Source organism: Dromiciops gliroides, chromosome 3, assembly GCF_019393635.1.
Source record: "Dromiciops gliroides isolate mDroGli1 chromosome 3, mDroGli1.pri, whole genome shotgun sequence".
In the NCBI taxonomy this organism is placed as follows: Eukaryota; Metazoa; Chordata; class Mammalia; order Microbiotheria; family Microbiotheriidae; genus Dromiciops; species Dromiciops gliroides.
The window spans coordinates 159,687,919-159,702,256 of record NC_057863.1 but is presented as its reverse complement, the minus strand read 5'-3'; the positions used below and the strand labels follow the sequence as shown (position 1 = coordinate 159,702,256).

At 39.9% G+C, this 14,338-nt stretch overlaps 1 protein-coding gene across 1 annotated transcript in view; it reads right to left on the bottom strand.

The window, feature by feature from the left end:
- PCCA (propionyl-CoA carboxylase subunit alpha) overlaps nucleotides 1-14,338 on the bottom strand; it is a 496,164-nt gene that overhangs the window by 81,005 nt on the left and 400,821 nt on the right. The window contains 1 exon segment of the mRNA XM_043998838.1: nucleotides 13,519-13,572. Within this exon segment, the coding sequence (XP_043854773.1) occupies nucleotides 13,519-13,572 (54 nt within the window).

The window sequence follows — 14,338 nt, the reverse complement described above, 5'->3', positions numbered from 1 at the left end:
TCAAACTTGGATAATTACAATAGCCTGCTGCTTATTTTCCTTGTCACAAGTTTATCCTCAATTCCAGTATATCCTCTACTCAACTGTCAAAGTGATATTCCTAAAGCAGGTCCGATGATGTCACACATCCCCTACCTTCTCCCACCTTCCCACCCTTTCCCCACCCAATTCAATAAATTCCACTGGCTCCCTATCACCTACCTCCAGGATAAAATATAAAATTCTGTTTGGCATTCAAATTTTTTCATAACCTGCACTGCCCCCCCAAAAACTTTCCACTCTTCTTTTACTTGAATACTTCCCTTCTTTCAAGTTCTTCCAGGAAGATATTTCACATTGCCCTCTATTTTTTTATTCATTTGGCTTTGCTTTATTGTGTCTTGGTTTCTCATAAAGTCATTAGCTTTCATTTGTTCAATCCTAATTCTCAGGCAATTATTTTCTTCAGAGAGCTTTTCCATTTGGCTTTTCAAGCTGTTGACCTTTTTCCCATGACTTTCCTATATCACTTTCATTTCTCTTTCCATTTTTTTCCTCTACCTCTCTTACTTTATCTTCAAAGTCTTTTTTTTTTTGTGAGGCAATTGGGGTTAAGTGACTTGTCCAGGGTCACACAGCTAATAAGTGTTAAGTGTCTGAGGCCAGATTTGAACTCAGGTCCTCCTGACTCGAGGGCCGGTGCTCTATCTATCCACTGTGGCACCTAGCTGCCCCTCAAAGTCCTTTTGGAAAGCTTCTGTGGCCTGAGACCAATTCATATTTTTCTTGGAAGCTTTGGATATAGGAGCCCTGACGTTGCTATCCTCTTCTGAGGGTGCACCTAGATCTTCCTTGTCGCAAAAGTAACTTTCTATGGTCCTCATCTTTCTCTGTTCATGTTGCCCACCTATTTCTTGACTTTTAACTCCTTCTTAAAGTGTGGCACCGCTTCCAGGCTGCACTGTCCCAAGCCTCAGGGAGTCCAAGGTGGTATGATTTAAGGAGTGGGGCAGGTTCTTCACTTGCCTGGCCTGTGCTCTGGTCTGTAAATAACAGAGGCCTACTTGCCCTTCAACCAGAAAACAAAATTTTTGTTTCACTGGGCTGATAGCTCCCATGAGCCTGCACCCCTCTTCCACCTGGACCACCGCCACTCAAGGCTGCTTCCTGATTCCCTCCAAGTTCTTTATGATCCAGTGACAATGGCCTCCTTTCTGTTCCTTGAACCAGACATTCCTAGCTCACAACTCCATGCATTTTCACTGATGATCTCACATGCTTGAAATGCTCTCCCTCCTTACCTCTGCTATTGTCAAAGTCCTAGTTAAAAGTCTACCTGGGGGGGGGGGGGCGGCAGCTAGGTGGTGCAGTGGATAGAGCACCGGCCCTGGAGTCAGGAGGACCTGAGTTCAAATCCAGCCTCAGACACTTAACATTTACCAGCTGTGTGACCCTGGGCAAGTCACTTAACCCCAATTGCCTCACTAAAAAAAAAAAAAAAAAAGAAGTCTGCCCTAATCCATTGTGATGCTAGTTAGTGCCTCCCACCAATTATTTCATAAATATATATATACATATATATATATATGTATGCATGTATGTATACACATATCCATATCCATAAACACACATATACATCTTATCTGCATATTGAAAACAAGGACTGTTTTTGTTCCTTTCTTTGTAGCACCAGCATTTAGCACAATGCCTGACACATAAGACACATACACACTTGCTGACTGTGACTGATTTTATACAGCCAGGGCTGCCTCATTCTCCAGGCTTCGCCATAACTAAGTGCTTCCTTAGTACTCTACTTTGACTATCTCTAACAGCTCCTTCTCAATGACATTTAAACTTCCTATAGTCCACAGGCATCACCCTAAAGATGCGCCTTAGGGGCAGCTAGGTGGCGCAGTGGATAAAGCACCAGCCCTGGAGTCAGGAGGTCCTGAGTTCAAATCTGGCCTCAGACACTTGACACTTACTAGCTGTGTGACCCTGGGCAAGTCACTTAACCCTTGTTGCCCTGCAAAAAAAAAAAAAAAAGATGAGCCTTATCCTCCTTCCAAGTCAGCTCTCACCTCTCATATCTACCCACTTCCCCATAGCCTGTGTCTGTCCTGCCCTAGCCACTCCTTGACTATAGGTCATATAGAATTAACAAACTTCTTTCATCTTCTATCCTTTCACTTTTCACTCTCTCCATTCCCCTTTTTTTTTTTGGGGTGGGGCAATGAGGGTTAAGTGACTTGCCCAGGGTCACACAGCTAGTAAGTGTCAAGTGTCTGAGACCAGATTTGAACTTGGGTCCTCCTGATTCCAGGGCCGGTGCTTTATCCACTGTGTCACCTAGCTGCCCCCCTCCATTTCCTTTTATTAACTGAAACCAGGCTTTCTAATAACATCTTCTTAACTCTCTAATGCTGGACAATCCACCCCCCTCCCCGCCTCCTCTTACCATCCTATGGTACTAGCATACTCCTTACTCTTCTCTGCTATGAAGTACACTTTGGCTCTCTCACCATCACTTGACAACCTTTAGGCTTATGAGGATAAACAGTTTACTTAATAATTTTTCCCATATTTATTTATTTTATTTTTAATTTATGGAATAAAACAAGCATTTCCATTAATAGTATAATAAAAAAGATTACACATGAAACTGAAAATCTATTATGGTACAAATCTAAAGCTAATCCTTTTAAATATATAATAAAGTCATCATATAAATTAACTTTTTTTCTGTTTTTTTTTTTCCCTTCTGTTCTCAGTCCCCCCCCCCCCGCTACCATTGGACACAAATAGGGGTGTGTGTGTATAGAATTATTCTATTCATATTTATCAGTTCTTCCTCTCGGATGCATATAGAGTCTTCATGAGTCCTTTATTGTTAATTTGAATATTTATAACAGCCAAAATAACTTATTCATTCAAAGTCATTCTTTTTGTTTGTTTGGGATTTTTTTTTCGGGGGGGGGGGTAAATGAGAGTCAAGTGACTTGCCCAGGGTCACTCAGCTAGTAAGTGTCAAGTGTTTGAGGCCAGATTTAAACTCAGGTCCTCCTGAATCCAGGGCCGGTGCTTTATCTACTGTGCCACCTAGCTGCCCCCATGCTGAAACCCCTATTTTTACATTTGGGGGGGGTGTGCAGGACAATGAGGGTTAAGTGACTTCCCCAGGGTCACACAGCTAGTAAGTGTCAAGTTGTCTGAGACCGGATTTGAACTCAGGTCTTCCCGAATCCAGGGCCAGTGTTTTATCCACTGCGCCACCTAGCTGCCCCTCTCCTCATTGTTTCAAGCAAGTCTTTCCATGTTTTCCTAAGATCACTGACCTCATCATTTCTTATAGTATAGAAGTATTCCATCACAACCATATACCACAACTTGTTCAGTCATTCCCCAATTGATGGACATCCCCTCAATTTCCAGTTCTTTGCCACCACAGAGAGAGGGGCTTTAAACATTTTAGAACATATAGGTTCTTTTCCTTTTTCCCTAATCACCTTTGGAAATAGACCTAGTAGTCTTTGTCACTGTCATCTATTGACTTCCAGGACACTCCTTCATGCACCCTTTTAATGTGATATATAGTCTTCCCCCTCACCTTTCCCCTGACTTCATCTTGTAGACTTTTTCATCCATACTGAGGATCCTTCTAATATCCTCTCCTCACAGGAATTGAATTAAATTAAATTAAGGAATTAAACTGTTCAGCTACTATGATCCATATCTCCACTGCTTCATTTATTTACAAAGGAGCTGATATGTTAGAGTTCAACATCATTTATAGTTGCTCTACCTTCAAGACACTGCGACTCTGAAATTCCCATCCCTGATCATCTTTTCCTTTTCTTCAGTTTCTTCCTCTATGGCTTCTGTCATATTTATTTTCTTTTTATATTTCTCCCCAGTTTTGTTCTCAACTCACTTTCCTTCTCATGTTACTCTAGAACCTTCAGTCACTGACATTAGACCCTAAGCCTCTACCCCCCACACGCCTCCCACCCTCCTTCTCAAATTCTTGACCTCCTACACCCTGCTCATCTCCAATCTGAATCTTACTATTTCATTCCTTCAGTCCAACTCCCAAGCTGTCCCACCCTGATAGGGAAAACAGCAAAGCTTGATGAATGGATTCATTTAAAATTTATGCTACTTAAAAAGAGTTACCCAACCAATCAGCACTCGACCCGCCAATCTCATTATTTGATTTATTCGCCAGGAAATGAATGACAGCAAGAAAATACATACAGGTACAAAAATATTTATAACGTGTATTATGTTCACAACTGTGGTATATGGAATACTGTAATGCAAATATTTTAAAATGAAAAGTTCAGGGGTAGCTAGGTTAGCACAGTGGATAGAACACTGGCCCTGGAATCAGGAGGACCTGAGTTCAAATCCCACCTCAGACACTTGACACTTACTAGCTGTGTGACCCTGGGCAAGTCACTTAACCCCAATTGCCTCACCAAAAAACCAACTGAACAAAAGAAAATGAAGAGTTCAGAAAAACAGCAGAAGACTTTTATATTAAATCATAAAAAGTCCAGAAAAGCAAGCCAAAAGGACAATAAATACAATGACTACAATAAAGAGTAATAAAACTCATGGTGAATGCGATAGACAGCAATGGTACAAAACTATTAAAATAAAGTACCCACCATTCCTTTCTGTTAACAAAAAGCAAACTACCAAAAAAAAAATAAATAGAAAAGTGGCATGCAATATTAGTTTGAATTAGAGACAGATTTAGGAGAAGTGAGAGTTGCTTTGCACCAGGCGCCCATCTCCAGGACATACTGCTCCAGGGTTCCGTGATCCTCCTACTTCCCCTCCCAGGTTGCCTTTGGATTAGAAAGGACTTTGTGGGGCAGCTAGGTGGCGCAGAGGATAGAGCACCGGCCCTGGAGTCAGGAGTACCTGAGTTCAAATCCGACCTCAGACACTTAACACTTACTAGCTGTGTGACCCTGGGCAAGTCACTTAACCCCAATTGCCTCACTAAAAAAAAAAAAAAAAAAAAAGGATTTTGCCCTGGTGTATGTACTTTGTGGAATACTTAAGGATCATGCAGTTTCAGCTGGTCACTGAACCCCTGGTCACTGAACCCCTCAGAGTAAATTCTTGGTGGTGAGGGACTTTTTTGTATACTTTTCCCTGATTTTCCAAGCATTGACCACTATTAGTTCAGCTGACTGATAAATGTTTGTTGATGATGATAACAATTGATATGTTTCTTATCAAGCAAACAATCTTAGCCCTTCCCATTCAAAAATGCCTTTCTCGGGGCAGCTAGGTGGCGCTCTGGCCCTGGATTCAGGAGTACCTGAGTTCAAATCCGGCCTCAGATACTTGACACTTACCTAGCTGTGTGACCCTGGGCAAGTCACTTAACCCCATAGCACCCCCCCCAAAAAATGCCTTTCTCCTCCTATCTCTCCTCCTCCTATGCAGTCCAGTCCTCATCCTTCCCAAACCCTATTCTTCTCTGTCCTTCATTTCCCTTTGTCCTCTGGACCGCTCCTCTATTGCTAGTGAACACTCCTCCATCCTAGAATTGACCCTCTTACTGCTCTTCCATCTTCTGAAGTGCACTGCAAGCTGGCTTTCTCCTGGGAGACATCACATCTCTTGGAGAACTCTCTTTGACTGCTCCTTCTTTTTTTTTTTTGTGGGGCAATGGGGGTTAAGTGACTTGCCCAGGGTCACACAGCTAGTAAGTGTCAAGTGTCTGAGGCCGGATTTGAACTCAGGTACTCCCGAATCCAGGGCCTGTGCTTTATCCACTGTGCCACCTAGCTGCCCCTGACTGCTCCTTCTTACACAACATTCACAAATGAAAAGCTTTATTACCAGTTAAATTAAACTCAACAGAAAAAAAAAAAAAAAGCTGAAGGATAAGTTAGGAACTGCTCTAACCTTGAACTTAATGCAGACAGATGGATGCTATAAATTATCATGAGTTATTTAAAATGATAATTTCCTTTTAAAAATGTCCTCTCCATTGTTTTTTCCCTTCTCCCTTATGATGGCTATAGCATCTTATTCACAAGGAAACTCAAAATAAGGGAACACCCCCATCCCATGGAAGCCTAAGAAGCCATTTTTTTCTATTAGTAGCATGACATGACCTTAATGGTTATGTTAAAAAAGACAATGGAACTACCTAAGGAAGAAGATAATCAGGAAAACCTATTAGTGTATGATATCTCAAGAGACATAATCACAATAAGCATTCAAAAGGGTCAAATGTAGATTAGAGGTAGATACTTTTATTTTGACAAATCATGAATCTGTGATGCATTTTTTTATTACTACTATTATATCAGACCAATAAAGGGCCATCCCTAAACTCCATGGGAAATGCAAATAGTTTTGCTGCTTTTGGTTTTTGGTGATTATCATTATGAGAAATAATACCTACTAACATTTATATATGACTTTAAGGTTTGCAAAGCACTTCACAGATAAATTCATTTGATGAATAATTCTTAATAGTTCTATAAAATAATTATTATAGGCATTACCCCCATTTTACATATCCAGAAGCTTATGTCATTTGCTGATGGTTCTACAATGATATAATGTCAGAGGCAGAATTCAAATCCAGGTCTTTATTAACTCCAGATTTAGTATTATAATACTGTAGGAAAAAACTTTGCATGTCAGTAATAAATTAGGAAAGAGAACTAGTTTGAGTTTTCTAGGGAAGGAGGGTGATATCTTTTTTGTTTTGTTTTTGTGGGGCAATGGGGGTTAAGTGACTTGCCCAGGGTCACACAGCTAGTAAGTGTCAAGTGTCTGAGGCCAGATTTGAACTCAGGTCCTCCTGAATCCAGGGCCGGTGCTTTATCCACTGAGCCACCTAGCCGCCCCAGGAGGGTGATATCTTTACACTCTTAACTACTGCTTTCTCCCAGCTTTGGAATGTTGGGGTACTGTTTTTGATTGTTTTAGTGAATATTTTGACAATTTTTACTAGGGTTTTCTAGTGTATTGGGGGCATGTGCTACTTGACTGCAGAATGACCAAATATAACAAAACAACAACTTTTAAGAACTCAGATGACTGTCTGCTACTCCATAAATTCCCATGGAGGTTAACAAAGGTGGGAAACACTGAGAGAGAGCTCCTGGTATTCTATAGCTATAATGGAAGTTAGTAACGGCAATATCACCATGGAAGGTAAGACTGGCCGGGGCCAGCATATCAGTTTTTAAGCCTCTGAGTATGACAAATATATTAAATTTACCTTGTCTAGCTTGACTTACTCCTCCCCAACACAAATCCTAAAAGGCAGAACTTGTACTCTCCTAAGCCCTCTTTTTAGATCCTGTGAATCTCTGGTTCTAAGATCTTGCTTTTATCTCATACTAACCTTCGGCACCAGGCTCTTTCCACTCTGTCTGATGGGCCAGTTTTCCAACAGCTTTACTAGGGCCCCTGCCTATACTTCAAGGCACATCCAGTATAAATTCCATTTAGTTTTTCTCTTCATTTTTATGACTATAAAAACATACTATTAAATGCAGGATTTTCATCATAGTAAATTACTTTTCCACAAACATGAATTATTTTTTTTATTAAAAGTGTTTGATGTATCCTAGAATAACAATTCCTTGTTACTATGTACCACCAAAAGGAACATATTTAAATTTCTTTGTTCATGTGACAGAAAGAAAATCCACTACTGAACTGTATGGGATATAACCCCAAGAGGTCAAAGACATTAGGAAAAATCCCAATATATGCCGAAACATTATAGCAGTCCTTTTTCTAACTGCCAGAAAAGTGGAAACAAAGTGGGTATCTATCAACTGGGCAACAGATTAAAAACCTGTGGTATATGATTAAAATAATATATCATTGTACTATAATAACAACAAACACAAATAATTCAGGAAACCTGGAAGAACTAATGCTGAGAAAAATAAGCTTAATCTGAAGAACAATATACTCAATACAATAATAAAACAATACTGAAAGATAAAAGAACTTTGATTAATACAGTGATCAAGTGAGGTAGTGTTCTATATGTGAGGGGGTAAAGTGTATATTATGAGGCATGGCAAATCTGTTGGTTTCTTTTGCTAACTATATTTCTATGTTATATGAAAAATTCTATGGGTGGAGGTAGTGGGATGGGGATTGTTTGGGAAATCACATGTAAAACAATAAAACATGTGCATACATATGTATATGTGTATGTGTATGTATAAATGAGAGTAACCAAAGGCAAGGTTGTTTCTCCCACCCTAAGATTCATAATAAAGACAAAAATCTGCCCAAGGAGGATAGAGAATAATGACCTAAATTTACTTAGCTTTGGTTCTTGTTTAATTAATTTGCACACCAATCCAAAGAGGATCGTAGAAGGTTAAGAAGCATTTATAACCCTACATAATGAGTTAGATAACTGGCCGGGACAACCAAGTGCAGTTTTGGATCCAGATCCAAGTCAAAAGACAGTTATAGATTGGACCACTAACAGTGCCATTAACGTGCCCTTAGCAGGAGGCGGTTTCTTACTAAGCAGATGGGAGGTTTAAACCACCAATGTGGGGCAGCTAGGTGGCGAAGTGGAAAGAAGCAACTGGCCCTGGATTCAAGGAGGACCCTGAGTTCAAATCAGCCGGCCTCAGACAGTGTGTACTTAACACTTACTAGCTGTGTGACCTGGGCAGTCCACTTAACCCCAATTGCTCGCCACAACCACAAAATAAATAAATAAACATACAACGTGTGGCCTCTAAGATAATGGGATCAAAGATTTACAGCTGGAAGGAACTTTGGAGGTTTTCTAGCCCAACAAGCCTCCTTCTTTATTTTACACTTGAGAAAAGTGAGGCTAATACGTAGACCAGAAGCAGCTCTGAGACCATGGACCCAGTGGAGATTCCTAACAACGACCAGCAAAATAATGCACAGCCAAAGATGGCATAATCTGGAGAGACCATAAGAACAGAAGAGACCATGTACCCAGAGGGCGTTAGCACACTTTTATAGCTTCAGAGCTGTGAGCTGCGGTGGCCATACAAGTACTCTATTCACACAGGTTGTGCTTGTGCCCACCAAATGCTAGGTGGTGCAAAGGATAGAGAGCTGGACCTAGAGTCAGGAAGAAGGTGCGTTCAAATTTAACTCTGTCTTCCTCAGTTTTCTCAATTGTAAAATGGGGATAATAATAACACCTACCCTTAATGGGGTTGTTGTGAGGACCAAATGAGATCATATTTGTAATGAGCACATAGTAGGTGCTAAATAAATGCATATTCCTTTCCTTCAGAACTTGGGATGTGCCTCTATGCATGTTTCCTGGGCAGTGTGCCCTCCAGGCAGGGTCCCTAGTCACATGTTTTCTTATTTGTCCATACTTCCCAATTACTATGGTAACAGAGGAAATTGCATCCACTAGGTGTAGACGGGTGCAGTGGAAAGAAAGAGCTCTCTTTTATAGACAGAAGCTCTTGGTTCAAGTCAACAGATTTGCCACTTTCTATTTGAGCCTTTAGGCAAGTGACAACCTCCCTGGCCTCAGGTTTCTTCATATGTAAAATGAAAGGGTTAGATCAGAAGACCTCTAAGGTCCCTTCCAACTCTAAAAACTATGAGCTAGTATGTCCACAGGAGGAATCTTCTCTTTTACTTTTATTTGCTATGGTGTTTGATTAAATGTCTTTTGTTTAAACTGTGTCCCCTGGCTAGTAAAGGTAAATGCCCAAGTGAGAGAGGGCAGCTAGGTGGAGCAGTAGCTATAGCACTGGCCCTGAAGTTAGGAAGACCTGAGTTTAAATCTCACCTCAGGCACTTAGTAGCCATGTGACCCTGGGTAAGTCACTTGGCCCCAATGGCCTTAAACACCCAGGACATCTCCAGTAGTCCTGATCTATTTCTTGCCACTGTACCCAGGTATGCTCTGGAGGAGAGAGTGAGGTCAATGACCTTGCACAGCACTCTCACTTAAATCCAATTCAGTGCAGGTCATGACATCATCTCTATGTCATGGTTCTTCTGATACAAAGGACAAACAACAACAAACAAAACAAAACAAAAAGTGAGATGGAGGGAAGAGAAGAAAGCTCTACAGCAGGTTTTCTTGAAACTGATCTAACTCTGGGGGGTGGGTCAGCCTGATTCAGGGCGGTGATTAGTTTAGGTTGTGTGTCAAAACAAAATGAGATGCTGGTGATTTATTCAACAGTTAACAAACGGAACAGAAGTGGAACTTAAACCTGGATTTTCCTGGTTTCCAGTCCAACTCTCACAATATCATAATGAGTCAGAAAAGATATCAGGATTGGCATTCAGGTAGAGGGTAAGCAATCTTTTAGCCCTGAGTGTCACTAATGGAGTTAAGCCAAAATCTACGGTGACACTAGAACAGAAGTTGGCCAACTACAAGCCATGGGCTAAATCTGGGCTGCCACATGTTTTTCAATGGTCTAGGAATGGTTTTTACATTTTTAAAACAAAGCTTTATTGGAACACAGGCATATTCGTCTACGTCTTGTCTATGTCTGCTTTCATGGTACAATAGCAGAGTTGAGTAGTTTTAAACAGAAACTATATGTGGCTCTCTCAAACATTTGTATTTTTGCCTAGTGTACTACATATCACAGGGATGCCGTTAAACCTCAACAGTGCCTCAAGTACCATTCCTTTTGTCATACTGGGACATCTTTTCTTTTCTTTTTTTTTTTTAAATACCAGGAGTATACTCATTGTATCAAAATTAAAAGAGAGGAAAAAAAGTTTATGATGAAATTTTGAGCTCAGGTCTGAGCCTGAAATGTTTCTGAATGAGAAGAACCGCCCTCAACCACTATTCCTGAACACCCAACAGCTCTGGAAATTTAGCTTTTACTATAGACTTGTTGTTTCTTAATGAATTTGACCTAAAATTATAAGGCAAAAGAGCATTTATATGTAAAACTTAACTCAATTCAACAACTAACACTGTTTAAATCACAAGTAATGTCAAGTTTATTTTATATAGTTCCCCATGCTGTCAAAAGTTAAAACAAGGGGGGCAGCTAGGTGGTGCAGTGGATAGAGCACCGGCCCTGGATTCAGGAGGACCTGAGTTCAAATCTGGCCTCAGACACTTGTGTGACCCTGGGTAAGTCACTTAACCCCAACTGCCTCAACCCCCCCCCAAAAAAAGTTAAAACGAGAAACAAGATCTCCATTCCTTCACCTATGTACAGTGGACATAACTTCTATGCTCAAACTACAGTTCTAGAAGCTTTTTTTTGATGCAAGTACAAAAGAAATTTAAGTATAGAAGTACCAAATTCCAAAATCCTTTTAATTATGCAATTAAGGAGCTTTTAACTAACCTTCAATTTTGAAGTGATTAATTTATAATTTTGTGACATGCTAAAAGATAACTATTGGGGTTATTAGGTGGTACAGTGGATAAAGCACTGGTCCTGGAGTCAGGAGGACCTGAGTTCAAAATTGGCCTAAAATACTTGACACTTATTAACTGTATGGCCCTGGACAAGTCACTCAGTCTCAATTGCCTACAAAGCAAAAAACAAAAAACAAACAAAAAAACCTCACACACAACTATCAAAAGAAGAAGCTAATAGAATTCTACAAATGCCCAAGGTGTGAATATGCTCAAATGAAATAACATACTCCTGGACTGCTATCAATATTTGGTAGTATCTATCTGTGTGAAAAGACATTTTCAAAGATGAACTACTGGGGGCAGCTAGGTGGCACAGTGGATAAAGCACCGGCCCTGGAATCAGGAGGACCCAAGTTCAAATCTGGTCTCAGACACTTGACATTTACTAGCTGTGTGACCCTGGGCAAGTCACTTAACCCTCACTGCCCCACCAAAAAAAAAAGAATGAACCACCTAAAATCTCTTTACAGATAAGCATTAACAGATGAAAATCTGAAATAAGGTTGGGATGATAGGGAACACTAACATCAAACCCTAAGCAAAATGTTATCTTCCAAAAACGAATTCCATTCTACTAATTAGTAGACCTGTTCACCAAATAATGGCAATCCATTTTCATTGTCATATTTTGAATGTCATCAATAAAAACCCTGTGATTTGTTTTCTCTTTTTTTATAAGTACCTATATAATACCTTGATTTGCTGGTGGCACATAGAGCCTAAAATATCTACAATGTGGCCCTTTACAAAAAAAGTTTGCTGACCCTCCCCTAGAGGCCTATGGGTCACATAGCTAAGATGGAAAAAGCCTTAGTAGGGAAAGCAGACTAAAGAACACAAAGGTGAAAGAAAAGCAGAGAGGCCTGTATAATGCCCCCACTGCCTCAGGTGCCTGTCTATAAAACCAGTATCACAGGCTTCCACTTTAAGAGAAAGAGAAAGAAAAGAGAAAAGCTTAAGAGACTCACTCAATATCATGTCGCTAATTAGACAGCTAAACAGACTCAAGAGATCTATGTTAAATGAAGAGGAGCAGCATGTGTGGCTGCTAAGATTCTGCCATACTTTCTGCAGCCACCATGGCAGAAGGCAATCGATCTGATGCACTGGACCAGGAAGCATCAGTCTGCATTCAGGCTTGGCTCTGCCACTTACTGGCCACATCCCCTCAAGCAGCTATAGAATCTCTCGGAAGCTGAAGTTCCCTCTTGTTACAGTGTTAGTACAGTAATCAGTGTCCCAACTACCTCACAGCTTTGCTGTGAGGCCTCAATAAGATAATAAAAGCAAAAGTGCTTTGTTGGTAGAAAGAAGTCACAAGAAGTACAATTCATATCCTTATCTTTCCCTAAGAACAGAGCTGTATAGGAGACAGCATCATGCCATGCACTCCCCCAGAGGAGCAGGAATGCTTTCTGGTATCACTAGTGGACATGCATCATAATGATCACAAATACCTAAGTTTTTATCCTTAATCAGGTGACCAAGATTGCCTAGGAAAGTGTCTAGTCCTGTTAGTGATAGATAAGATGAATGCTTAACGGCGGACTAATTAAAGATGAATGCAGTTCAAAGTCCAAATAATTCCTAATCTGTCTTCTTTCATTGGTTATTTCCTACAAAAATTAAGGTGTGTGCTAAATGATTCCTTTAAAATTCAGTAAAGGGAGACACACAGAAATTAAAAAAAAAAAACTAGTCAAACTAGTTAACTCAATATTTCCTGTTTGTAATATTAACATTATATACATTCATTTATCTCCCTCCCTCCCTCACACCCCTCTCTCTTTTTCTCTCCCCTCTCATCTCCCTCCCTTCCACCACCCTTCACAAGTTTACATGAGAGGGAGAGAAAAAGACAATAAATATGAGAAATTAATTTACATACCGAGTAAGACAATTTTGCAATCTATTTTGATTCACTGAAGAAAGTTAAAATAATCTTAGCAATGAAATTCCTTTCATGAATGCATACTTTATGCAGTCATATAATTTCAAAGATAAGAGGAAAACCTGGCAAAGCTGGGTTTATTTGTATTTATACTGCTACCGACCCTATTTTTATGTTATATATTTTAAAATACATATAAAAGTAATACTTTCATACTTACCACTGTACCAAGAAACTGAATGCTCATGTGTCCACCTGCTTCTCGAGAAAGACACTGAAAAAGAGAGAAATACTTATGAATCAGTAGCCTCTCCCAGTATACAATCTGGTCAAAAAAATGAAAAATAAACATTTTTTCTTAAAGTCCAGGATTGAGGAAAAAATTCACTTAATGCAAATACAATTTATTCATGTGAAACATCATTGAAAATTTTAAAGAAGTTAATTGTTCACTTATTCTGCTTGGATTTTAAGATAGGAACAGTATTATTAAAATATTCTAATTTGGGGGCAGCTAGGTGGCGCAGTGGATAGAGCACCGGCCCTGGAGTCAGGAGTACCTGAGTTCAAATCCGGCCTCAGACACTTAACACACACTCACTAGCTGTGTGACCCTGGGCAAGTCACTTAACCCCAATTGCCTCACTAAAAAAATTAAAAAATTAAAAAAATATTCTAATTTGGGCTTTTAGCTAGCTCTTTTGGACACCTAGCTAAGTAACCCTCAGGTCCTGAATTAGTACCACTTCAGTACCAACCAACTCTTGAAAACTAATCTTTGCTTAAGTTCAGCGTATCTAGAAATGGCATTGGGAGAGATAGTTCCAAGTGATATAACTTGTTTAATGTTAATATTCCAAATATGACCCTGGAAAAAAGATGAGTAGTATTTCCTAAATCTAGGAGGTGCAGTGCATGGAACACTGGAATTGGAGTCTGAAAGATATCAGTTTGATCACAGCTTCAGACACCTACTAGCTTTGGTCCTGAGCAAGTTATCAAACCACTCAGGCCTCAGTTGCTTCATTTGTAAAATAGAC